At 40.1% G+C, this 27195-nt stretch overlaps 2 protein-coding genes across 4 annotated transcripts in view; one reads left to right on the top strand and one right to left on the bottom strand.

Moving 5' to 3' along the window:
* Positions 1-27195, top strand: part of NFKB1 (nuclear factor kappa B subunit 1) — a 127504-nt gene that overhangs the window by 88756 nt on the left and 11553 nt on the right. For all 3 annotated transcript variants that reach the window (XM_090266345.1, XM_090266347.1, XM_090266348.1), the window contains 8 exons: positions 1053-1157; positions 3798-3889; positions 5809-5947; positions 13426-13569; positions 14739-14828; positions 16043-16225; positions 17372-17513; positions 24020-24134. In XM_090266345.1, coding sequence (XP_090122471.1) covers positions 1053-1157; positions 3798-3889; positions 5809-5947; positions 13426-13569; positions 14739-14828; positions 16043-16225; positions 17372-17513; positions 24020-24134 — 1010 coding nt within the window. The remainder of the gene's footprint in view (positions 1-1052; positions 1158-3797; positions 3890-5808; positions 5948-13425; positions 13570-14738; positions 14829-16042; positions 16226-17371; positions 17514-24019; positions 24135-27195) is intronic.
* On the bottom strand, positions 9941-10762 carry LOC150019366 (large ribosomal subunit protein uL30). Its single transcript, XM_090266349.1, has one exon. The coding sequence runs from the start codon at positions 10748-10750 to the stop codon at positions 10001-10003; it is 750 nt and encodes a 249-aa protein (XP_090122475.1). The 5' UTR covers positions 10751-10762; the 3' UTR covers positions 9941-10000.

Here is a 27195-nt window from a genome sequence, read left to right on the forward strand (position 1 = left end):
GATATCTTGTTGGTGCTCTTAGATGAGAAAAGTATCTCAATGTTTCCATTGAGAGTCTAAACAGAAGTTACTAAAAGACAACTATTATCACCCACCTTCGTTCTCACATGTTATAGCTTTATCAAGATAGAAACTTCAGCTGAATTGAATGATAGCATAGATAGTATGTGGCTTCAAAGTTCTATTTCAGTCTAGTTCCTAGACTTTAAAGAGTTTTATAGTGGTCTTCAAATTTACCATGAAAATTTGTATGGTAAAATTTTTGATATGTGTGAGGTTTATTACACAGATATTTTCAGAAAGTCTGCAAGTGCACTGCATAGGCTTATTGACACTTTATAGGATTTGGTCTAAGCAGAAAACTCCAGGCTCTAAGTACAACTAACTGATTTCTCTAATTTAAACAAGTTTCAAAGGAAGTGAAAGAGTTATAAAATGATGTAGATTCATACACCAAAGATCACCTTAAAATGCAGCTGTTGGTAGGAAAAAGGAAGCTTTATACTATTACCACACAAAACTTTTGCCCCTAACCACACAGAATTCTAATTTAGTTTGGGCAAAAGAAATATAATATCTGCATTTTTTATTTTTTGTAGGATAAAAATTAATAAGTAGTTTAAGAAAATTGCACTGCTCCTAAATGTCTAGGACTCTTGTAAATTGTCTGTCACTATCATGGAAATAAGCTTGGGCTTAAGTCTTGACCTAATTGAAATTGCACCAACACGTTGGTTTGGTACTTCCCAGAACATCAGAAGAGCCCTTTCTGTTTGTATTAATCTCTTACTGTATTAATGGGAGAAACAAAGATTGCTACTATCTGCCTCATCTATTTTGGTGGTAACGAATGACCCATGCCCAATATGTGCTCTGAAGACTTCAGAAGGCATTTTTGTTTTATTTGTATCCTTGATGAAACAAAATGAGTGAAAGCCTCTATTTAAACTTTCTTTTGGTTACTGTGTGCTAAGGACAGGGTCCCTCAAAAGAGATTGGCTTGTGAAGCTGAGAATAAACCAGGATGTTTCTCGTTTTTCTCCTGTGGACAGAAGCACCTAATGCGTCCAACTTGAAAATTGTACGAATGGACCGGACAGCTGGATGCGTAACTGGAGGAGAAGAGATTTATCTTCTGTGTGACAAGGTTCAAAAAGGTAAATATAAGCTCTGATCTCAAGGTGTGAAATATTTTGAGGGTGTCTATGAGTTACATTTGGGAAGTGGATGCAGTAACATTCCTTTAAATTTTATACCTTTCAGGTCTTCCTGATTAAAGTGAGCTATGTTGTTTTTTTAACACAACAAATTAATTTTAAAATTCTCAACAGAAGTGAAGAGAAATTCCGAAATGGTGGTAATCGGTGGCATTTCAGTGTTTCATACTTTGAAGTTTGGTATCTGAACTTAGTTAAATTAAAATAAATGAGTAATAGTCCATACTACACAGAGAGAGAGAATAAGTAACGTTTTGTGTGTGTTAGATGTCATTGCTGTTTAATCTGCTCTGACTCCCGCTACCCTGTGAATGAGTGATGTCCACAGTGTCCTGTCTTCAACAGTCCTGCTCAGGTCCTGGAAACCCCTGCCTGTGGCTTCTTTATGGAGTCAATCCATCTCATAGTTGGTCTTCCTCTTGTCTGGCTGCCTTCTATTTGTCCCAGCAATTTTGTCTTTTCCAAAAAATTCTGCCTTCTTGTGATGTGCCCAAAGTAGGACAGCTTCAGTTTTGTCATTTTTGCCTCCAGTGATGTTTCAGGCTTAATTTGCTGGAAGGCTCACCTGTTCCTCTAAAGTTTTACATAGTATAAAATTATTTTGTTTATCTTACAGTGCTTTGTTGCAACACTGAAAGAGCTTCTCCAATTACTTTCACATGACATTGTCATGTCAGCTAAGAAAAAGAAAGAGAATAAGGATTATCGGGAAATTCTCAGAGCATATTTCTCTCATAATTTTGACTTTCAAAAAGGGTTCTTGGCATTCATCTCAGTAGATATAGTACAAGATTGATAAATGACAAAGGCTGAAGAAGATTGTGTTGTTTTCTCAAACTTCACTCATTTTTAAAATAAATGATTGAAAGTATAGTGTAATAAAGATATGCTCACTACAAAGTGGATGCACATTTTCAAAGTAATTGGAAATATAGCTCCTAAATAAAAGAATTGTGGCTTTAAAAAAAGAAAATTCTCACTTGAAGATAAGTACTCTGAGGTAAAAAGTCAGAAAAAAGTAGGATCAGATTTTTAAGGAAAAGCTATTATCTTTACCATAAAAAAAGTACACCTCCTCTGCTTATCCTGGTATCAGCCTTCTTTTTTTCCTTTTTTTTTTTTTTTAGCTGCACTACTTTATTTTATTATTTTTCCAGCTTTTCTTTATTGATTATATTGTTACAATAGTTCCAATTTTCTCCCCTTTACTCCCCTCCACCCAGCATCTCCCTCCCCCTGCAATCCCCCCCCAAGTCCATACCCATGGTTCATAAAAAATAACTATCCCTCCCTCTCAGATATTAAGACCCTTTGTAATCTTGTAAAGGACAATGGGCGAAGGTCTCAAGCTCCTCTAGCTGCTTCAAGCTGGACATGGTCGTCGTCCTACCTACCCTTGGGTCCAGAAAACCCTAATAACAGTTGGGGTGTGGAGGGGAGGGTGGCCTTCCCACATGGGGAAGGATCGTGCAGACTTCAGGTCAGTTGGCTGTCTCCGGACAACAGCGTGCTCGGTTTAACAGGCTGGCATCCTTGTTGTGTTCGGTCAAGTTGTGATGTAGCGGTCTTTTCTGTCTCTCCGTGGTTATAAGACTTCTTTCCAGCTAGTGTTCGGTTGGCTATGCCAGATGATTTCTCCAAAATTAAGTTGTAAATCCAGACTGGTCCTGGGAGGAGGTTAGTGTAGCTTCCACTTACTCCTCCGCCATCTTGGATCTCCTCAGCCTTCTTTTAACCTGTTCCATCCAAGTAATACACATTTCCAGATTCCTGGGCACGCCAGGGAGTTGCCAACCTGATTTACATTGTCATATTTCTGCAAAAGTAGAATTCACGACTAAAGTGTGAAATTTAGGCATCCTAATTTAATCTGAACAGACTTGACTAATATTATATTTTTAATAGTTTTCCAATAAGGATTAATAAAGCAGTCTATATAGAGTGAGGCAGCATAGTAGAATGTTTAAGAGTAGAATGCTTAAGACGGAAACTATACTGCTTGTTTTCAAAATTTGGCTTCTCCATTTGCTACTGTTCACCCTTGGATAAGTTACTCAACCTCTCTGGACTCCAGTTTCTCTTCTGCAAAATGAAGATATTAATAGCACACCTCTATTACAAAGTTATTGTGAGGATTAAATGAGTTAATGTGTACATATAAATCACTTAGAATTGTGTCTACCATATAGTAAACTTTATGTGAGTTAAATATTATTATGTAAATCTATATTGAGTTGAACCACATTTTAGGATCCTGATATTCCTCACTATCTTTCGTCTTTCTCATGAGTGAATTGGTTTGGAGATGGAGAAGTGGGAAGGTCAAAGATTGATTAAGAGAAAACTCAAATTGAATAGGTAAATTTGTCATTGTAAATGAAACTTGAGCCCATTACTGTGGTAGCTAATTAAAAAATCAATGATTTGTGAAAATTTTAAATTATTCAAAAGTCAATTTTATATTAATTACTTTCAAATTTTAAGTGTGTAGTAAGTACAATCTTGAGCTAACTTTTTTTCAGCATATTTATAAATATTATTACATATGTGAATTAGACACCTGACTATGACTGTTTGCAGATGACATCCAGATTCGATTTTATGAAGAGGAGGAAAATGGTGGAATCTGGGAAGGATTTGGAGATTTTTCCCCCACAGACGTTCATAGACAAGTAAGTAGATGATGATGATGATGATTTTACATTTTCTGCCTTGTTGAAAAGAAAAATTTATAAATATTTATTTACCTTTCATAAAAAGAGTACTATTTTTTTAAGACTCTTACAGGTCTGATAAAAAAGGTACCACAGAATTATGAGTAAGCTTCTATAACAAAGCGCCATAGACTGGGTGGATTAAACAATAGAAATTTATTTTCTCACAGTTCAGAAGGCTGGAAGTTCCAGATCAATGTTTGACAGGATCGGTTTCTGGTGAGAGTTGTCTTCCCGGCTCTAGACAGCTGTCTTCTTGCTGCGTCCTCCATAGTGGAGAGCAAGCTCCCTGGGTGTCTCTTCTTATAAAGACTCTAACCCTATCCAGTCAGGGCCCTGCCCTTCTGACCTCATTTAACCTTAATTATATCCATAAAAGCCTTATATCCAAATATATCCACATTAAGAGTTGGGGCTTCAACGTACAAATGTTGGGGCAACACAGTCCGTTCGTAACAGTGTTCTACTGGAATAATTATGGTGACACCTGTTACAAGGATATTCTAATGGAAAGTGTTGACGGGAAGAGTCTTCTAGTTGAAGTTGGTATCATCTTCATGAACCAAGATCTCCCAGTGACAAATGAGTATATGACTAAGGGATGAACATGCTAAATCCCCATCATAATGATTACTCTGAGTGACTGAGGAATACTATTTTTACATAAAAAAAAAAATTGGAAATGATCCAAATATCTATCAATAAGTGGCCAATTAAATAAATTAAATTGTATCCGTGTGAGGAAATATTTATGCAGGTATTGAAAAGAATGAGTACTCTATGAACTAATATGAAAAGATCTCAAAGATACATTAAAGTATTTTAAATATAGATATAAAACAAAGTACACATTAAAAAGTATATGTTCATGTTTGCACATTCATAAAGAAACTCTGGAAGAATACAAAAATAATTAATAAATTCTCTGTGTTTACCTCTGGGGGTGGGGAGAAAGGAAGCAATTGGAATTGCCTGGATGGAGGACAGGAATGGCAAGAAGAAATTTCAGTGTATGCCATTACATGCCTCTTTATATTTTACAAAATCTTGATACCTATGAATAGATTACATGGTCAACATATCAGACTAAAAAAAAAATGTTAAAATGCCTAACTATTCTAGCACCACCAGAGGTGTTACAGAATGCCCTGTGTATGCCTAGAGCCTTAGCCATTCTCACCTCAAAATACACTGGCCCTGGCCTGGCCAGTGTGGCTCAGTTGGTTGGACATCGTCCCACAAGCCAAAAGGTCTTGAGTTTGATTCCCGGTCAGGGCATATGCCTGAGCTGTGGGTGCAGTCCCCAATCAGAGAGCATATGAGGGGCAACCAATCAATGTTTCTCCCACATCGATATTTCTCTCCTTCCACTCCCTTTAAAAATCAATGATTAAAAAGAAAAAAAAGATAATAACATACACTGACCCTGTGATGATACCTCCCTTGCAGGGTCTAGTTTCTTCCCCTCATCAACAGGTCCACAGGCTGATAGTACCACCCTCCTTGTTTCTCTCATCCCACAGCCAGTCTTCCTGATGTTGCTGCAAGTAATCTTGGAGGCTTTTAAGGCTGGATTGAAAGAGGAGAAGGTGTATGCGATGTATTTTTCACATAATTATTTACAAATGAAGACATTTGAATTATTAGACAAATGAAATAATAAAAATATGCAATACATGAGCAATAATCTTGCTTCAGTTTCACAGTGGCAATTTAATTAAAATCTGTGGGTATAGAATTGTGTTTGTAACTTTCTCTAGGGTGCTGTATTTTTTGTACAGTTTCTAAACATTGAGCATAAAGATTATGTTTAATGAGCAGCATTACTGGAAAAAACAGTAGTCCCACCCTAATATTTGAATATTTGTATCTTGCAGTTTGCCATTGTCTTCAAAACACCAAAATACAAAGATGTCAACATTACCAAACCAGCTTCCGTGTTTGTCCAGCTTCGGAGGAAATCTGATTTAGAAACTAGTGAACCAAAACCTTTTCTCTATTACCCTGAGATCAAAGGTAACTCGGTTGTTTATACTCTTGCTCTTGTTTCAATAAGAGGACATGCATATTGGAAAACATCAGTTAGTCACCTCCTTTGAACAGCTTCCTAGTAACCGGCCCCTGGGTCCATGCTACATTTTAGAGAAGAGAGAAATTAATACACGATTTGGGGGTCATGGAATTAAGTACAGTTTTTTAAAATAATGTTATTTTCCCCATTTACACATTTGAGAACTTGAAGCTATCATTTATTGAGTAATACAGGGTTCAAGCAGTTGAGATGAAAAGGTGAGGCTTGCTGGGTAGGAGAGTCAGCCACTCCACCAGTGGGCTCAAGCAGGTGAACAGAAGACCCAGCCCCATGCAGTGCAGAACTATAAAAATGAATAAATCACCATGTTTCTCCTCACAAAAGGCACACCAAGAAGGAGAGATCATAGTCTCCTTAAATAGTTATACTGCAACTTAATTTTTTTTGTAAGTTCCAAAAGTGAAGTGTCCACAAACACACGTGAGAGTGCTGAGGAAAGAGCCCTTGCGTCCAAGGCCACCTAGAAGAAGCCTTCTTCCAGGTCCTTAACATTGGGGATGTAGTTCAGTAGTTGGGTGTGAAAGGAAAAAGGGAACAGGTTTCCTAGGATTCAGAAACTTGAGGATCTAAAACAATTTGTGTTTGTTCAAAGAAAAGTGAGTGTTAACGATCACTGAGATGGACTCCGGAGGCCAAGGCAGGATGGGAAGGCCAGAGCCAACTTCTGAAATTGCTAGGATTGGCAGCTAAAGAATTTTGCATTGATTCTGGTGAGGGGATTGGCCAGGCCTGTTTGAATTTGGAATGATGTCTCTAACTTCTTTATATAAACACTGAAGAGACCATCTGGGCAGCAGACAATGAGTCAAAAGAGTAATGCAAGAATCCAGGTGAGAAATGGTGAGATTATTAAAGGTATTAGTGCAAAGAATTAAAGGAGAAGGTGGATTCAAAAGGCAGTTCATTGGCAGTGTCAAGAGGCCAGGTGCTGGTTGAGGTAAAATGAAAGGAAGTCGTTCAGAAATCATGGATGGTTCTAGGCATCCCTGCCTAGGAAGTCTGTGATGTGGTTGAATTGATGAAATCAGGAACAAAGGTATGTTTGGGTGGGTAAAGAGGGAGCTCAGTTTCAAATAGGTTTTGCACTTTAGATTCTTGTAGCAAATTCCAAATAGGCCAATCGAAAAGAAGGAGTGGAACTTGGGAGGGCAGGGTAGGAAATTCAGCATCGAGAATGCTCTCAGAATGAGCTCAACAGGTGTTTCTTTTCTGGTGTCTGCTGACCTCTGAGGAGTCTATGGATAGAAATGTACTTTAATATAATTAGCTTTTTAGTAAACCTATTTTGTAGTTTACATATTGAAAACTGCGATTCTAAGAGGGGACCCAAAGGCTTCACAGACTGCAAAATGGGCCATGGCACAAACAAAATTAGAAACCGCTGGACTAGAGGGAGGTGAGACTAGAGAGTTCAATCGATGGTTGTCACAGGGCACCCAGGAACTGGCTGAGTAGCAGATCACAGAGGTGCCTTAGCAACCGTCCACATGTGTGTAGGATTCTGTGATAGCAACATGTGATGGGTGATTTTAAAGAGGACTTTCTTTTTTAGAATTCAGGTTGTGGTAAGAGCATTAAATGCTTCATGAGTTCTTGTTTCTTTTCTGAGGTTGTGACCTCTCCACTGATGAGTCAGATGTATAGTGCATTCCGTGACTGCTGGTTTGAAAACGTTGTGAGCAGAGTAGCCTTTTTTTTTCCTCTACATGAAATTTCATGCAAAATCCCAGTATGTAAACCTGACAAGCTCTGATTAAAATAGAGGTAGAGAGCTCTGCCCACTTAGCCTTTCCCAAAAGCTCTCTCACCTTTCTTCACTTCTCCACCCAGGAGTTGCCTGGGGTCTTTTGAAGGCTTCAGTCTGAATACAACTTGAAAATCACTGCTTTGGATTAAACATCCTTCTTTAAAAGTAGACAAGATATTTGGAGTTTGTGATTTAAAAAAAAAAAAAAAAAAGATTTCTTCTCCTGAAATGTTTGCAAAATAATGTCAATTTTTCTAATACAAAAAAAAATCACATTAAAAAAGGAAAACCAGCCCTGGCTGGCGTGGCTCAGTTGGTTGGTTATCGTCCCACAATGCGAAGGGTCACCGATTCAATTCCTGGTCAGAGCACATACCTGGGTTGTGGCTTTGGTTCCAGGCTGTGGCACATATAAGAGACAACTGGTTGATGTCTCTCACATTGAGGTTTCTCTCCCTCTCTTTCTCCCTCCCTCTCTCTAAAAATAAATAAATAAAATCTTTTTTAAAAAAGAAAGAAAAATAGCAGGCCATTTAACATAAGAGTAAGTAGATGAAAATGATCCAAACTATACAACCCAAGGAATCATGTACATTTCTCAGAAGTCATTGCTCACACCTTTCACTACCTCCAACCCCTGCAGTCATTCCCTATCTCATTGCCTAATTTTATATTTTTCATTATTTTTATCAGTCTGTAAAATTACTTCCTCTACTAATTTATGTGTCTCTTGTTGTCTTCCTACCTCCAGATTTAGTCTTTCATGTTTGTTACTGCATCCCCAGCATCTAGGATAGTAGATGTTCATTAAATATCTGAGAGCTGACTTACTGATTTACCGATCAAGTTGCCAACCTCATCCAAAAGGCTCCTAATTTGCTGAGTGCTGTCAAGCAGGACGTTAGATAAAGAAATATAATATATTCTTCTCATTGTTCAGAACTATCCAGCCCTGCGCTCTACATCCTCTATGGTCATTGATGGGCATTGTACTTCATAAAAACTTCATCGAGGGGGCTGGGTCCAGGGGAGACAGTTAAAATACTCAAGACAGGGATGACTGGCAAGGTAAGAAAATAGTTGAGGAACCGCTATGCAAAAGCAAAGAAACACCATATGACTTTTTATTCTGAAAAGACAGAGATTAGGAAGAAATGATATAATCTTTAAATTATGAAAGATACAGTCAGGATAAATGCAGGCATCTTTACTGGCAAACTAGAACCTAAAAAGTGAGAACGAGGTACTTTTAAGGCACATGCACAGCAAAAGGTGGTGGAGGCTAAAAGTTTTGTAAACAAAGCTGTTATCTTAAATCATTGGTTATTAAAGGAAGTGAAGATATTGTGGAATGTTTCCCAAAGAATGGCAGCTTAATATAATGTAATGCTCACTGGACTTTGGATCTGATCTTCATGCTGCCCTGACCTCAGACAAGTCCTTTAATCATCTTAGCTTCCATTCCTCTACTGTAAAAGGAGAACTTACAGTGAGTGGCCTTCTAGACTTAGGTCCCTTCTAGAATTGGTCGATGTTTCATTGTATATCCCATGGTGCCACTATCAAAGGCAGACCACAAGGATAAATGAACCCAGTGTGAAAATCTTCATGTAATCTTCAGTTCCATGGAAATTTAGACTGCAGGATTTCTTAATTAAAAAGCTTGTCACATGGAATTTTCTGTATCAATTTCTTGTCATTGATGTCATAACAGCTGTAGGATAGTTAATATTTTTTTAATTGGCTCTTAAAAATTTTGATTTTAGAGTGAACTTAACCAGTGAATATGTTTTATGAATCAAAAGAAGTACAAAGCAAATACAAAATGATCTCTGCTAGAAAGCATGTCAATAGATAACATTTATTCCTTAAGATGAGTCAATTGTCTATTTTCCTCTTGTGTCTCATATTCCTAGTGAACTAATGTTCTCTGTGAGCACAACAGTTTATAGGATGAGTAAATAAGTATGACCATTAGTTGTCATACTACTGGTAAAAAAACATTTATATATCTGTCTAAAAACCTTTGATAAGGAAATTGTTAGTTTTTCCACTTTGAGATCACCTCTTTCGATGGAAACATAGTTTCTTTAAAGTTCTCCTACCTTGGCTTCTTTCTTCCTAACAAATCTAGACATGATTAGGTTTTTTTTTTTGGTTTTTTTTTCAATTTTAAAGCAGTTACTGTTTATTAACTGACCAGATTACAAAAATAACCATGGTAGACACCTTAGTTCATTCTTCTAATAAGCCTGTTGATCTGGTCTTCCCTGTTACCAGCATCTCCACCTTCTACAAAATGGGTGGTCTTTTTCTTCATTCCACCTCGTGGAGAAGATAATTTGAAAGGCCACAGGAAGTTGTTTGCTTCTTTGAAACGTTTTCCAACAGTATAGATCTCATGAATCAGATCCTCCATGCAGATGATCCCATATTTACCAAGAGATCGAGCAATCAATGCGTTATCTGTCAGAGCAATTCGTTTTTTGTTGATTTTGCCATAACCACGCTTGTAGATCAATTCATTTACTGACTTCAGGTTTGGGTACCCCCATGCAATGTATGGTTCCACAATCCTCAACATGTTAATTGAAGCCTTGTTGAGCTTAACAAAGGTGCCATTGAAGATCTGGCGAAGGCGAAGAAGCTGCAGCACCTTTCGAACCTTTGGGCTCACACCATTAATACCTCTGATTCTGATGACAAATGCCAGTTTGGGTTCCGCAGGTACATAGAAGTTGCCAGCTTTTCTTGCCATCCTAGCCATTCGAATCTCAGTTCTGTACATCTGCCTGTACTCCTTGTGATAGTGCTTAGCTTTTTCATAGATAAGCTTCCTCCTTGCCTTTCGAAGCATCTTTTGCGCAAATTTCTTTCTCAGGCGCTTGATCTTCAGCTCTGCGAAATTCCTTCGCTTTTTCTTAAGGGTCTCTGGCAAAGCAGGAACCTTCTTCTTCTTCTTCTCCTCCGCAGCCTCCATGGTTCTAACCGGAAAAGACTGATTAGTTTTTAAACGATGATTTTCTGTGTGCACTTTGCTACCCTACTTTCCCTGGTTCAACTTTCAACTGCACTCAGATGATCACAAGATAATCAGTAAACAACAGCTTTCTTTCTAGCCCTGAGATGAAGGGAACAACCACAGGATTAGAAATAAGTGAAGATATTTCTGAACATAAACAATGGCCACAGTGACATTGAAAAATCAGAACTAGGACAGTTGTTAAGTAGTGGGCTGCTGGTTGAAAAAAAAAGGACACTGCATTGACTCTTTATTCAATTTAAACAAAAATCTTTTTTCATTCCTTCAGTCCAAAAGAGAGAAGAAAGGAAAAAAATAAATAGTAGGAAAATCAGAGAAGAGAAAGGGAAACAGAAAGAAGAAACAAGAACAGAACATTAGACCACAGAGGCAGTTCCAGAACTTAGGGGTCAATGGGGCTGGTTAGAAGCATTGATAAGTTTCTGCTCAGCAAGAGAAAACATTAGCAAATGAAAAGGGAACCAAGCATATGGGAAAACATATTTGCCAATGATACTTCAGAAAAGGGGTTGATCTCCAAAATATATAAGAATTTATACGTCTCAACACCAAGAAGATAGACAGCCCAATTTAAAAATGGGCAAAGGACCTGAACAAACACTTCTCCAAGAAGGACATACAGAGGGTCCATGGGCATATGAAAGAATGCTCAACATCACTAGCCATCAGAGAGATGCAATAAAAACCACAATGAGATACCACCTCACACCAGTCATAATGGCCATCATCAACAAATCAACAAACAACAAGTGCTGGCGAGGATGAGGAGAAAAGGGAACCCTAGTGCACTGTTGGTGGGAATGCAGACTGGTGCAGCCACTATGGAAAACAATATGGAATTTTCTCAAAAAACTAAAAATGGAACTGCCTTTTGAACCAGCAATTCCATTGCTAGGATTATACCCAAAGAATCTTGAAACATGAATTCAAAAAAACCCTATGCACCCCAGTGTTCATAGCAGCATTGTTTACAATAGCCAAGTGCTAGAAACAGCCTAAGTGCCAATCTGTAGATGAGTGGATCGAAAAACTGTGGTACATTTATTTACACAATGGAATACTATGCAGCAGAAAGAAAGAAGGGACGCCTACAATTTGCGACAACGTGGATGGAACTAGAGAGAATTATGCTTAGCAAAATAAGCCAGGCAATAAAAAAGATACCATATGATCTCACCTAATACCGGAAACTAATGAACAACACAAACAAACTAGCAAAATTGAAGCAGAGCCATGTAAACAAGGAGCAGACTAACAGTAACAAGGTGGGGCAGAGAAGGAGGGTAAGAAGGAGAAGGGTCTAGTCAAGGAACATGTATAAATGACCCATGGACATGGACAACAGGGTGGGGATGGACTGTGGGTGGGGGGATGAGTGGGACAACTGTAATAGAAAAACAATAAGTAAATCAAAAAGAAGAAGAGGAAGCATCGATAGTGAAAAACAAAAGAAAAGCAGAACAGCCACATGTGGCATAGGGAAGAGTCTAAGGAACATTTATTCTGGACAATCAAAACTCTCAGCATCACTGAATTTTAGTCAAGTAGTGGTCATAGACCTTAGTCTTCCATATCTCATCGGTCACCCAAGAGATACAGATCCCTCTTCATTCTACTTCTGTGGGTCATCCATTTTTACTATCATTGTGACCACTAAGGACTAGTTTCCATCACCTTAAGTCTGCATCATCTCCCCTTCTCCATTTGACTCTTTCCTTTGTCCGATGTACCAGTGACAGATGAATCTTCCTAAAATACCTGCACCACACATCATCCACAGTTCAGAAACATTGGGTGGCCCTCCTGTCTATAAGTTAAATCCCTTCAGTTCATCCTCCAGCTGTTCCACATTGTGGTCCCATCAGAACTGTTGAGGAATTCCTCATCCTAAACTTTCACTTCAGCTAAACTGATCCACTGCTGTTCTCATAAGTGCACAATGCCCATTCTTCCCTTCATTCCCCTCCTCCTGTATCGCCTTCCCAAAACATCCTCCCGTTGCCCTCTCCTGATGCAAAGTTCATTCTAAGAGGCTTTCTCTGAATTTTCCAGCCCACTAGGACTTCCTAGAAGTCCTTCTTTGAACTCTTGGAGCTGGTTTGTACCATGTGTTTAACATATATAATATTATAGTTCTATCTCTCTAAGTCTTTCCCTACACCCTTAAAATTACACCGGAGGGTTCTTGACAGGAAAGACGTTTCATACTTCTCAGTATCCCCAGCACCTAGCTCATGGGAGATACTTAATTAACGTTAGCTGGTTAATGATAGCTGTTCTGGATGACCAAGTGGGAATGCTCAATAATGTTTTTCTTATTCAGGACCTTAATCTTTGATGGACAGTCTAGTTTGACTTTGGAGACTTAAGAGACTGTTGCGGGGAGAATTTGGGTGTGTACTGTTCTGTGGTCTCTCTGAGGCTGGCTCTCAGTCTTCATGTCACTGGAATAAATATAATGCTTCTTGAAACTTGACATATCTTCCTCCTTGGGTGCTTTCTATTTTCTTTCAAGATATTTAAAAATACCGTTAGAATCAATATTCTTTCTGTGGCTAGTAGTGGAACTGAATCAACCTTTTCTCCTCTGGTTTCTCTTCCTTTAACGACAGATAAAGAGGAAGTGCAGAGGAAGCGGCAGAAGCTCATGCCCAATTTCTCGGATAGCTTTGGCGGCGGCGGTGGTGCAGGGACTGGAGGCGGAGGCATGTATGGCAGTGGCGGTGGAGGAGGGGGTGCTGGAAGCACCGGTCCAGGTACGAAGCGGTCTACTCTTTCTCAAGTTCTTCCACATTGGAGAGGGGAGGTTTTCCTTTTCCAGATTTCCCAGCTTATCTGTGAGTGAAATGGCTACTATTGAGTGTGATATATTAAATTACAATTTCCCAACAAATATAATTCTTTCCAAGACATGCCATTTCATTTTGCAACATGTAGATAATACCAAAAATTGCCCAAGGCCAGATATCCAAATAATACCTCTGTTAACATTTTGATACATTCCCTCTGTTTTTGGCATAGTTGTTTCGATATTTTTTGGAAATAATTGAAAATTATAGAAAATATGAAAATATATAAAATCCTGCTATCCAAGGCTAACTTCTTCTCATTTTTCCTGTTCATACATTATACTATATATTTGTGCATTTTCTCAAGTACAGCTGTGTATATCCTTATTGTGCACATATATCCTTATATGTGTAAATGGTATTTTAAACCATTTACTTGTATTTGCTGTTTATGATCATCACACCATGACTGTGTGTAGAGAATCATTATGCTGCTTTTCCCTAGTGGGTTGCCATGATGTAACTTGCTTGACTGTTGTTTCCTTTTTCTCTGTAGTGTTACACTGAACCCTTCCATCCACACTGCTTTTCTTTTATTCCAGTTTTTTTTTATTAGGTTCTTTAAAGTAACATTACTATGTCAGAGAGTATAACATCTAATACCAGCTGCTTTCCTGGAGTTTGACAAGTTTAAGCTTCTACCAAAAATGCATGAGAATAAACAGTGATGGCCATGTTTCTGTTGAGGAGTCAGTACGTTTTTCCATATTTTGTTTGGCAGTTTTTCCCTCCAGAGGTTATTTGCTGTTTTCTGTGTTGGCAAGTCTGACTTCGGGTGGTATCGTTCATCAGCAGCCTCTGCCCTCCACGGGTAGGAAGGCTTTCTCCAGCACAGACGGCCCGTGCTGCCGAAGCCCAGGCACTGCCTGACTTGCCCTGGTGTAAATTTGCCGGAGTGGGATTCTGATTATCCGTGACCCACACCCATGATGCGGCTTACTAACTCTCAACAGAAACACTGTCAGGCGAACGCCTTCCACACCAAGTCTGTGCTCCCCTGAATGGAGGACACCAAGGCTGATGAGTCTTTGTAAAGAAAACCACCTGAGGGTTCCTCGTTTTACTTGCCATTTCAGGGTATGGCTTCTCCCACTATGGATTCCCAACATATGGTGGAATTACCTTCCACCCTGGAACCACTAAATCTAATGCTGGGATGAAGCATGGTAAGTAATACTTTCTTCTTTTAATTCTAAGGAAGGAAAAACCTAAGTACTGCCAAAAAGGTTGTTTATCATTATTTATCACAACAATGTTATTATCTTGAAAAAATGATGAATACAAATAAGCTAAGAAGATGTTCTTTCCAAAAAATTATTATTTCCTGGGGAAAATTCTACTCCTGATGCTATGTTTATACTTATATATTTACTTTGTAAATGGCATGAACAGGAAGGAGAAAAGAACATTAAAAGAGGTATATAGAGACTTGACTATGCAAATATAAAAATGTCACCAAACTTAGCTATTCTCTTTTTTTCTCAAACACTATACTTTTGAAAACATTTTGAATTTTATAGGGATGTTTTTTTTTCCCATCGAGTGCTTCCTCTAATTAGTAGTTGTCACACCAGGTATTCATAGTGTATATTCCATGTCCGTTCTAGTGTACCCATTGAAGAAGTGACACAATGACATCTTCCCTTCTATTGAATGCTTGTTTTATGTCAGCTGCTTTATCATGTCTTAAGTAGTCTTCAAGATTGCTCTGCAAGAAAAATAGTAGCATCTCCACTTAACAGTCAGAGAACACCGAGGTTCAGAAATATTCATTCACTCACTGAAGGACATACCTGTTAGTGACAGAACCAGGATTTGCCCATAAAATGTAGGTGCTCTCTCATCGTACCTGTCAGATAACATAGCCAGCCCTGATCGGAAATGATGCAGTCGATAGCTCCCACACTAGAGAACGTGCATTGAGATGATGTCTTTACAACTTGGTTAATTAACATTAAGAAAGAAATAAATACTCTGCTTTCATGCACTTGAAAAATTCCACTTTCCTGTAATTCACAAAAGAGCTTTATTTCATTTTGTTCCTTACAAATAAACAGGAGAGATGCAGGTTTTTTGAAGTGTAAAAAAATGGTTTTTAGCATCTTAAAAGTTCTTACCACAAGAAAAAGTTTTTGTAACTGTGTATGCTGATGGATGTTATCTAGATTTATTATGATCATTTCTCAATATATACAAATATCAAATCACTATATTGTTAACTGGAATTAATATAATGTTATGTCAGTTACACCTCAATCTTTTTTAATGGTTTTTAGAAATGAGGGTTTAAAATAGCTCCACAGCTAAGTTGAAACAGTGAATTCTAACCTAATAAATAGTTTTTATTGAGAAAAAGCTAACATTTTTGCTTTTATCTTAGGAACCATGGACACCTCATCTAAAAATGACCCTGAAGGTTGTGACGAGAGTGATGACAGAGAGGCTGTCAGCCTCTCTGGGAAGGGGACAGAAACCTCAGAACAAGATACGGCCGGCAGTGGGGATGAGGAAGTTACTGTGGCACGTCCAGTGGGAGTAAAGGACGAGATCTCTAGGTTTCAGGGTAAGTGAACGCACAGGTGATTACATCTGCCAGGTGCAGAATTTATTTCAGAAAACAGGTTTGTTTTTGTTGTTAATCTAAAGATGACCTATCAACATGTAGTTCAATGTGCTCTCCAGCATCCTCTATGCCTTTTGAAAAGCACGTGCTAGGTCATTTTATTCACACTTGAATTTCCATTCTCCCAGCGTTATCTCTGAATAAATTGCATCAACTGACATATCACTCACCAGTCATAATCATGCAGTTTTAGAGTACTGTGAGATAGAATCTAATTTATTTCTACCACGGATAATAGAAAACAGCTTCTGTAACTTTAAGTCTCCCCTCTCTAGACTGTAGCTTGACTGTCCTGCTAAAGTGGTGCTTTGCCTCAAAATAAGAACTTTTCCTTTTATCTTGATGCCCTTTTTTGAAGAATTAGGATTAGGAGGGGCAGTGTGTTCTGTGTATTTTGAACCAGTGCTCATTAGTCTATGCCAGGCCTCTAGGTCATCCTAGCTTGTACTCAGAAGACTTTCTGTAAAGGAAAAGATAGTAAATATTTAGACTTGGTGGCCACATCTGGTCTCTATCACATACATTTTTATATGCCTTTAAAAATCAACAAACCCCACTTACCTAAGTGTCCATATAAAAACGCCATGCACGAGCTTTGGCCCACAGGCCCCAATTTGCATCTCTGACCTGCAGGTAGCAAACTTTACAAAAACATCAATGGCTCGTGGAATATCTGTCTGTGACAGAGACTGTTTTTTGACACTTGCCTAAGGAGAAAGCTGCTCAAGACTTCCAACAAAGGATTATTTCACCAAGAGACTGAGCATTTATTTATAATTACAGCAAAATCTAATCAACATTATTGGGATTGTTCCTCTTAAAAATAACAGACATTTCTGAACTTCTTTCTCCCTAACAAACTGTAGATAGATTTTTTTTGGACCAGCCTTTATATTTGTCAGTCAGCCAATGTCCAGTTGTGCTTCTGCTAGTGAACACAATTCAGAAGCTGAAAGGAGCATTTTAGCTAAAATGATGTGTGTCAAGGTATCAGAACACTGATGCTGATGGTCTTGACCTCAATCGTGCCATACCTGTAGAGCAAGTATAGGAAACTCATCTGTGATCATGATCATTGCCTTGCAGATAACCTCTTTCTAGAGAAGGCTATGCAGCTTGCCAAGCGTCACGCCAATGCCCTGTTTGACTATGCGGTGACGGGAGATGTGAAGATGCTGCTGGCTGTCCAGCGCCACCTCACTGCTGTGCAGGATGAGAATGGGGACAGGTAAGTCAGGTCTTCTGTACACAAGGGTTGTTTTAGGGTCAGGAAAAGAGATAATCATTGTATGCATACTGGCTAGAGGAAAGAAGAATTGATCATACATTATACCAGAAAACCCTCGTAAGGAAAATAATGTGTCAGTAAGGCTGAGTTATGTAATTTGCTTTTTCTGTCCTGTAACTCTCACCTCTTGGACTCTAGAATACCTGGGATACTCATCCAAGGGTACAGCATTCTAGGCAAGACAGCTAAGATGTGTGTGGGGAATAGAACTTTTGGAAAAGCCTTGCTTTATTTATGGAAATAAAATTTGGAATAATATTTAGTAAGCAAATATTTAGAATAATAACATTTGCTTTAATTATTGGAATAATATAAAATAAAATTTAGTCTGCCAAATCCCTAACGCACTTATTCCACTCTCTCTTTGTAATGAAAGCTTACTCGAGAGAAAGCCCAATAAAGACACCCCAGTCTAAGGCCATGCCACTCTGGACACTCCTGATCTCGTCCGATATCAGAAGCTTAAGCAGGGTCTGAGGCCTAGTTAGTACTTAAATGGGAGGCTATCGGGGAAAACTGGGTGCTGTAGTACTGTCTTTAAAAAAATAAATAAATAAAAAGGCAGTACAACAACAAAATGATTGAGAGGCAAATGTCATTGTTTCCCAGTTCCTGGTGCCTTCTCTGCTGCCTCTGTTGATGGTCACCAGCATGTGACTGGCTCAGACTCATGACTGCTCTACCCCACACGGTATGGGAGCCTCCCATTCCCAACGCCTGCTTCCCATTCCCACTGTGACTGAGCTTCTATTTACAAAGCCACCTGGCTTCTTTCTAAAACACTTCTCTTTGTCCTTTCATTGAGACTTCTAAAATAATCTGAGCAGCCTGTTAAATTAACAAGAGGCAGCGGCCCTCAGATTCAACTCAAATGCCTTACCTAAAACCTTCCTAAAATAGTGTTGACAATGAGAAATCCCTTTCTGTGAAAGAGCTCTTGAGTGCTGTGTTTTAAACCTCTGTTTGAAAACTGAACCAGATTCTTGAGGAAAGTGCCAGCCTCAGGTTTTCAAACAGAGACCTTTGTTCTCATTCCTTGCAGCGTAACCAAGGATGTGGTATAACCACTGGCCTTGTTATATAGTATGAGAGGAACCGGTACAGACTTCTTTGTGAAATGTCATGAACAGCAGAATGTTTTTTAATGGGGTTATAAATTATCCTATTAGCACTCAGTAGCACATAACCACAAGAGAAAGCAGTTAACCAAGGCAGGACAACAGCATTTTAAGTGACACTCCCAGGGACCTGCTGAACTGATGAGCCTAAGAAAACCACGCACGTACAAGTTAGAAAGGGACTGCTGGGGTTTGAAGGGAGGATTGTGGAAAGGGATACAAGGCGCACGCATTCAAGTGGATGCACTGGCGGGGCGGGGGGTGGGGAGGAGGCAGAGACATGGATAAGGACCCTGGACGTATACAGAAGGGCCCAGGAAGTGGCCTTCCCTGCCCAAGCAGGACGTCAATACTTAGGGTCCCCTCCAAGGCCCCCTGACATACCTGTGCAGTCAGGCTCTCAAGGGCTCGCCACAGCTAGAGGCCAGAGATCTGAGGTCTGGGGAGACCAAAGAGGGACCTGAAAAGAATGTAGACAAGAGAGGCCTTTCGGCCTTCACAGCTCAGGCCTGTTGTTGTCATTGAGCTTGTCATATGCAGCTAATAATCTGAATCCTGTGGCTATTAGTCATCACAGAAAATAGAATAAAGAAAAAAATAATAAAAACTTCTGGTATTGGGGAAATTCCCATGAGGGTGTGAGGATTTATGGGGGAGGGAAAATGAACTTCTGCTATAAACTGCTGAGCTGCACATGGAAATTTTTAGGCTGTTTCTGAAGTGCGGCCTTTTTCTTGGTATATGTGCATCACACCTGCGTCAGACTTCAGGCCTTTTTCAGAAGTCTTCTTCCAGACTCTAATTTCAAGAGACAATAGTGAAACTCTGAAATCATTTATTTAAAAATATCTCTCAAGTAATGAAGTCACAGTTGAGTTTTTGAGAGCCCCACTCCCCCCGCCCCCCGGGAAGTTATAGTTGGGATTGCTAAGAAAAAGGACTGGATAACATGACACCTATTATCTTGAAATGAGAGCAGATCCAGCAGGTGCCTCCAATCCTAGATGCGCTGCCATCATGGCGTGGAGCTTTAGGGATGCTCTGCACCGCTGTCTGTACTTCAGCATGTTCATCCCCTTAGGTGTTCACCTGCAACTCTTCAGAGTAGTGCACATGCTCCCCCAAAGCAGGATTAAGAAGACATGACTTTGGAGCAGAACAGACCTGGGCCTAAATCCCAACTTCTCCACATTCTATCTCTGTGGTCCAGGTTGAGTTTTTTGTTTGTTTGTTTGTTTGTTTTTTTAAATATGCTTTATTGTTTATGCTATTACAGTTGTCCCAATTTCTTTTCCCTTTGTTCCCCTCCACCCATTGACCCCCATCCCACCAGTTGTCTCCCACCTTAGTCCATGCCCATTGGTTGTGCATATAGTCCTTATCAACATCTTCCTGTCTACTCCACTCCCTCCTACTATGCTTTTTAATTCCTGGACCATCTCCCTCCCTTTCCCCGCTTCACCCTCCCTACTGACCTCCCCCCAAAATTTTCCACATACGTATAATTTGTTTCCCACTCTTGTTGCCTACTTAGTTTGCCTTTGTTTTGGTTCCCTAGCTTCTGTTGTTGGTTGTTGTGATACAGTTTTCATTTTAATGTTCATAGTTTTGATCCTCCTTCTCCTAAACAAGTCCCTTTAACATTTCATATAACAGTGGTTTGGATCTGATAAACTCCTTCAGTTTTCCTTTGTTCCAGAAGCACTTTCTCTGCCCTTCTATTCTGAATGACAGCTTTGCTGGATAGAGTAATCATGGTTGTAGGTTTTTGATTTTCATTACTTTGAGTATGTCTTGCCAGTCCCTTCTTGCCTGCAGAGTTTCTTTTGAGAAATCAGCTCGGAGTATGTAATTCTCGTCTTCTCTCTTGCTGCTTTTAAGATTCTGTCTTTATCCTTAATTTTTGACATTTTGATTATAATGTGCCTTGGTGTGGTTCTCCCTGGTTTCAGTTTTTTTGGAACTCTCTGTGCTTCCTGGACCTGTAAGTCTATTTTCTTCCCCAAGTTAGGGAAGTTCTGCTTCATTATGTTTCACGTAATTTTTCCATTTCTAGTTCTTCTTCTTCACCTTCTGGCAACCCTGTGATTCAGATGTTGGCCCGCTTATCACTGTCCAATAAGTTTCTGAGCCTCTCCTCATTTTCCTCACTTCTCGTTTCCTTTCTGCACTGGATGACTGTTTGTTCCTTCCCTGTGTTCTGATTTGTTTATTTGATCCCTGGTTTTCTTGCCCTCACCACTAGTTTCATATGTGTTTTTGTTTATTTCAGTGGGACTAGCCTTCATTCCTTCCCCATCTTGTTTAAGATGCGCTGTTAGGTCTGTAAACATTTTTATAACCAAAGGTCTGAACTGAGCCTCAGAAAGATTTCCTATCTGCTGAGCCATTAGATTAGATATTTGCTGTCTGGTCAGCTGCGTCACTGGGGTCTCTATCATGATCTGTCCCATCCTGACCATTTTGTATTTACCTTTGCTTCCTGGGCAGGGCTATCACACCTCCTACATTATAGGGGGTGGAGCCCCATGCACTCGTCACAACCAGGCGACCCGTCTCATCACATTGTGGCATTTTCTGCAGGGGTGGGGGTCCAAGATGGATTCCTGCTGTTCACTCTCCACTTAGAGACCAGGAGCCTCTTCCTCTGTCCCCACCCCCTCTGAACCTCACAGTCCAAGGCAATGGAGGTCTACCTTCCCCAGCTTTGGAATTGCAAGCTGACGGGTCTGGTCTGCAGCCGGGGGTGTTCCCCAGGTGCTTCTCTCCTCTCCCCTGTGCTTACCGCTGTTCTGCCTCTGTCGCTGCTGCTGCTGCAGACAGCACAGCTTGAACTCTCCTCCCCGGCTTTGCCCCTCCTACTTGTCTGGACAAACACCACTTCTTTATAACTTCATGCATTGGACTTCCATTTATTTTCTGGAACTTCTGGTTATTTCTGGTTTTGCGGTAGTTGTATTCCTTCTTAGTTGTGGAGGGAGACGGAGCATGTCAGTCTAGGCCTCCATCTTAGCCTGAAGTCTCCTGTGTTTGTTTGCTTCCGTGTCCCAGGTAGAGCTGTTGCTCCTGTTAAGTAGTAAGGGGCAGAGCCTTAGGTATTCGTCAGTACAGGGCAACCTGTTTCACCACGTTGTGGCGCTGTATGTGGGGGAGGGGTCTGAGAAGGAACAATGCCACTTGCCCAGCACTTGCCCCCTTTCCAGGCACTTCTCCCACTTTCGAACCAGACTGGCGCCTCTCTAGCTGCTGCGCTGGCTGTCGTTCCCAGAGTGGGTGGGTCTGTGGATATTCTAGGACCGTGGGGGCCCTTTAAACAAGCAGACTCTGCTGAGAGACTGGCAGTTTCTACCTCCGTCCCAAGCCCTACTGGTTTGCAGAGTCAAAAGCAATGAGGCTTGATTTTCCCTGGTGCTGGGACAGTGAACTGTGCGGTCTGGTGAGGAGCTAGGACCAATCCCCAGATGTCCCTCCTGACTTTTTAAAACATTTAACGGTGCTTTCCACCAGCCTGCTGCTGTTGCCACTGCCACCACCACCACACCGTGCCTCCTCTGCCCCGGCACCTCCCCTCCATATTTCTTCTTTATATCTAAGTTTGCTGGACTTCCAGGCACTTCGATTTTCTGGAACTTCTCATTGTTTCTAGTTTTGAGGTAGTTGTATTCCTTCTTAGTTGTGGAGGGAGATGCAGCGTGTCTGTCTACGCCTCCATCTTGGGTGGAACCAGGTTGAGTTCTATTATACCTGCAAGTTTGTTTCATCATCTGAAAAATGAGGATAATATCACCTATCTCATTGGATTGTTGTTACAACAAATGAGATTAATGTATGTCAAGTGCTAGCATAGTCTGGTAAATAGATGCTCTAAACAAACAGTGGCCACTTTTATTGTTGTTATTAAGTTAATTTTAATAGTAAGTTTTCTTAACAATTAAAAAATGGAGTGATGCTTGGCAAATGCCAAGATTTTCAACCTCATTAGTATAAGCCCGTAGGTTCCTCTTTCATCCTTGTTTTAGTGCCTAAACTGTGTGCCAGGCCTGTGAAGCTGACCCAGAGAACCAGCCTCCACAAAGATCAGAGGACAGAGAGAGAGCAAGATGTATAGAAAATTGCAATTGTACAACCAAGCAGTAAACTTGAGGGGAGACAATTTGCTCTGCCTAGGAAGCTGGGGAAGTCTTCTCTGAGACCGTAATGTTTAAACTGAAATATGAAGGATGGAGACTCACTGTCCAGACAGAGAGGAAAGGAGCAAAACCATTTCAGGGAGAAGAAATATTTCCAAGGGAGAAATACATTCACGGTGTTCCTTTTTTGTTTGTTTGTTTTTTAAGATTTTACTTATTTACTTTTAGAGGGAAAGGAAGAGAGAAGGAGAGGGAGAGAAACATTGACGTGTGCAAGAGATCCACTGATCAGTTGCCCTGACCAGGAATCAAATCGGCAACCTTTTGGTTCACAGGCCAGTACTCAACCCACTGAGCCATACCAGCCAGGACCACGCTATTCCTTTAGAACTTTGCCTTAAGAGTCTTCTCCCACCAGTTGAATGTCTGACTCCATTTTCCCTTCCTAGGATCTCAGAGGTCTTAAGAAACCACCACAGCACTAACCTGTGTGGCTCAATTGGTTGGGCATCATTTAGGGAAGGGAGAGGTCACTGGTTCAATTCCCAGTCACGGCACATGTCTGGTTTCTGGGTTTGGTCCCCGGTCATGGCACCTGAGAGAGATAGACAGAAAGACAGACATGGGACCAATCTATATTTCTCTCGAACATTGATGCTTCTTTTCCTTTTTTTCTCCCTCCCTTCACCTCTCTAAAAATAAATAAATAAAATCTTTTTTTTTTTTTAAGCCACTACACTGTGTTTTGCAGAAATGGTAGCAAGTCTAGGTGAGGTAGCTATACTTCTCTGACCAGATCCAAATTCAGGCATTTTACATCCATCATCTATCTATGTATCAGGGCAAGTCGGGGAATGTTAGAGGAGAAAATGCCCCAAAACCATAGCACAGAAGCAGAGTTGGGATTTGAACTCAGCTCGCTCTCCCTCAAAACCCAGGGGCCCCTCCACTTCTAGGGGTGAAATCTGAATGCCCCCAGCAACCAGGCAGGCACCATAAATGAGTGTAGGAGGCTTGGGTAGGCAGAAGAGCATCTTCACCTCAGATTCAGACATTTTATAGATTAAAAACATTTGGGGGCCAAAGAAAACTAGATATGAGAGTCAGATGTGGTCTATGAGTCTAATCATATCTTGGGAATCTTTTGTTTTTTTCATTAACACCTTAGTTGATTATTGCCACTGTATTTTTGTTCCAGTGTCTTACACTTAGCAATCATCCACCTTCATGCTCAGCTTGTGAGGGATCTGCTAGAAGTCACGTCTGGTTTGGTTTTGGATGACATTATCAACATGAGAAATGACCTCTACCAGGTAAGCACAAATATCAAAGATACAACTGAAAAATCTATAGTCTGCAAGTGGTGTGTGTGTGTGTGTGTGTGTGTGTTATTGTGTGTGTGTGTGTGTGTGTTATTTCTAATAGTGTTAGCAGCAGTAGCAAAACATAAAACAAAACATCTTTGCAGGTGATAGCCTAAAAGCCCATCGCTTGGGACTGTTCTTTAATGAATTAGGATGCTTTGATCTGTTGGTGTAACAGCAATCACCCCACAGTGAAATTCAGCATCCTACTGGAGGAAGGCAAACTTTAACCTTGAGAAGCTGTCAAAGACTCGATCCATTTTAGAGGGAAAACCTAGCATAAATACATCACATCTGTCAAGAAAAGTAAAATTGAAAAAGATTAAGTTTGTAAAACCAATAATTTACCAGAATTTTGAAGTCAGCTGAAACACATTTTGACAACATTTAGATTAAATGTATATCAAACAAAAGGTGCTGATGAAATCAAAATACAAAAAGATGAAAAGGCTACTTGAGGAAGAATTGTCTTTCAGAAACAGAAAGACAGCTCAGAGTGAAGAAAATGGGAAACACCAAAGAGCTTTGTCCAAATCACATTTAAATAAAAATTAGGTGGGCTCAGAAGCAACTTGATGAACTCCATTGCAGAGATCTTTAGAGTTGCAGAGAGGGGTTAGGTGGAGCCCCAGTGAGGCTGCCTGATGGGCCTGGGCAGAGATATCAGGTGAGGAAAGAAGATTGAAACTACCTTGGCAGAACCACAGCCTGGATGGCAGGTGCTGGGAGCTCAGAGACCTGGGCCAGCCTCTGGCTAAGGGACCTACAGGCCTGCACTAGCACGAGGTGAGGAGGGTTCAGCTTTCCAGGGTGGCTCTCGCCTCTCTCCCTGCTCTCTCCAGGGCGCCCTCCTGGCCCCACCAGTCTTCTGTACCAGTCTGCTGGTATCACCCCTGCTCAGCCTGCCTACCTCTTTTCTCCTTCCCTTCACTCGATCCATGGGGACTAGCCAGTCTTTGGCCAGATGGTGTGCCTAGATGGTGTGCTCAGATGCCTGATTCAAGCATCTCTCTCATTCTAAAAATATAGACAATGATCACATACAGTCATTTACATGATAAAGAGCCTGTTCCAGTTCTCAATTTTTAAAGCAGGTGACATGAATCATTTTTATTTCCTCAAAGCAAAAGTACTAAAATGTTTACATGTAGCTATCAGTAGATTTTTATCTGTGAATAAATGTTCCCTGATAAGGCAAAACAACAGTTTCCCACTGGAAGTAAGGCTTCCTCTCTGGCTGTTGTGCTTAATATCAAAGGACAAATGAAGTTAGGGATTCCTCCTGACTCATAATATAAAATAATTAGGGAGAGGTCTAATTTTAGATATACTACAATTAAAGGATATCTTCTTCAAATATCTTTCATACCATTTTGAAGATGGTTGATATTTAGAAAGTCATTTGGCCCATTAAGCTTGATTCTCTCGGGCCTTTAGAGTGACTGTTCCTTTACATCATCACAAGTATACAAGTCAAATGAGGAATTGGACATTGTCACTTCTCTGTCCTCCTTTCAATGACTGCTTAACTTCACTGCCTGCAGGTCAGATTCCAGGAATCACTTGTTTTTCTGTTACAAGTAGGACCTGCCAAGGACACAGCAGGGTTGGTAGTTGTGATTTATTATGTGCCAAACTCCTTGCTGCATCGTTTGGTTACATATATTGAGACTCCAGTGCACTAGAGACAGAAACCCTGAAACTGCCACCTTTGACACTTCTGAGCCTTCTGACTCAGAGACTCTCAGGAGAATACAGGCCTGTTTTTTTCCCTCCCTTACCAGTGCTCTTGTCAGTGGGCAAGGGTCTTGGATCTCCTGGTATGCTTTCTAGGTCTCAGACTACACACACCCAATGGCAACTGCGATTTGAGAGCTAGAAACCACTAAGACTTGGATTCTTCATTTATCTGCTCTGAAGGTTCTCAGTTAACTATTCTTGATGAGAAATTAAACAGTTCTCTAAGTAATTTGGGTTATTTGGCAATCGTCTTAAACATTCTCCCAAAATACCTTTCTCTAATCTTAGAACGTTTCTGTGGCCATCTGTCATGATCAAACCTCTCTCCTCACCCACCCTCTAAAGATGCACTCAAAATAATCCAAGTCCATAGAGCAAAGATTTTTCTGAAAATATTTTTGAAATCTATTCCCTTTAAGCCCTATTTTCCTCTCCCCTTTCCCTCACTCCAACATAAACAACCACTCCAGTGCGTTTGATATGGGTTATTTTATTTGTATATATTCCTATAAAACATTAGTGGGGTTTTTGCTCTCATTTTTAATGTTTTCAATTATTACAAATGTAATATATATATATAGTTTTTAAAATGGCACAGAAGGATGTACATTCCTTGGAGAGTCCAAGTTGCCCTTCCTGGCAGCATACGAGTCTCCCAGCCCCACTCCCAAATGTAACTATTGTGTTTGTAAGTATTTTCCCACATGTCAGCTACATCAACATATGAACCTTATTTTTTTATTTTTTATAGTTGACACACACTGTTGTGTATACACTATTTTAGTGACATACACTATTTCAGGTGTACAACATAGTGACTAGACATTTATAGAATTTACAAAATGATCCCCTGAAAAATCTAGCACCCATCTGACACCATACAAATTATTATAACATTATTGACCATATTCCCTGTGCTCTACTTTATTTACATCCCTGTGACTATTTTTATAACTGGCAATTTGTAAATCTTAATCCCTTAAATAGGTATTTTAGTATATTCTTACACACAATCCACACTCTGTTATACATACTGGTCCTGCTCTACATTGTAACTTTTTCCTTGCATTTGTACTTTGATGTAATTATAGGTTCATAGGTGGTTGCAAAAAATGTACCAGAAGGTCCCATGTACCCTTCATCCAGTTTCCCCAATGGTACCATCTTGCATAACTAAAGTTCAGTATCAAAACCAGGAAATTGACAATGATATGATCTCATTAATGTTTCACCAGTTTTACATGTACTCATTTGCGTGTGTTTGTATAAT

The sequence above is a fragment of the Furipterus horrens genome, unplaced genomic scaffold, assembly GCF_987537825.1.
Source record: "Furipterus horrens unplaced genomic scaffold, mFurHor1.1.pri manual_scaffold_2, whole genome shotgun sequence".
In the NCBI taxonomy this organism is placed as follows: domain Eukaryota; kingdom Metazoa; phylum Chordata; class Mammalia; order Chiroptera; family Furipteridae; genus Furipterus; species Furipterus horrens.

Bases quoted from the DNA above. Each gene is read 5' to 3' on its own strand.
- LOC150019366 (XM_090266349.1), bottom strand. From the start codon at position 10,750: ATGGAGGCTGCGGAGGAGAAGAAGAAGAAGAAGGTTCCTGCTTTGCCA.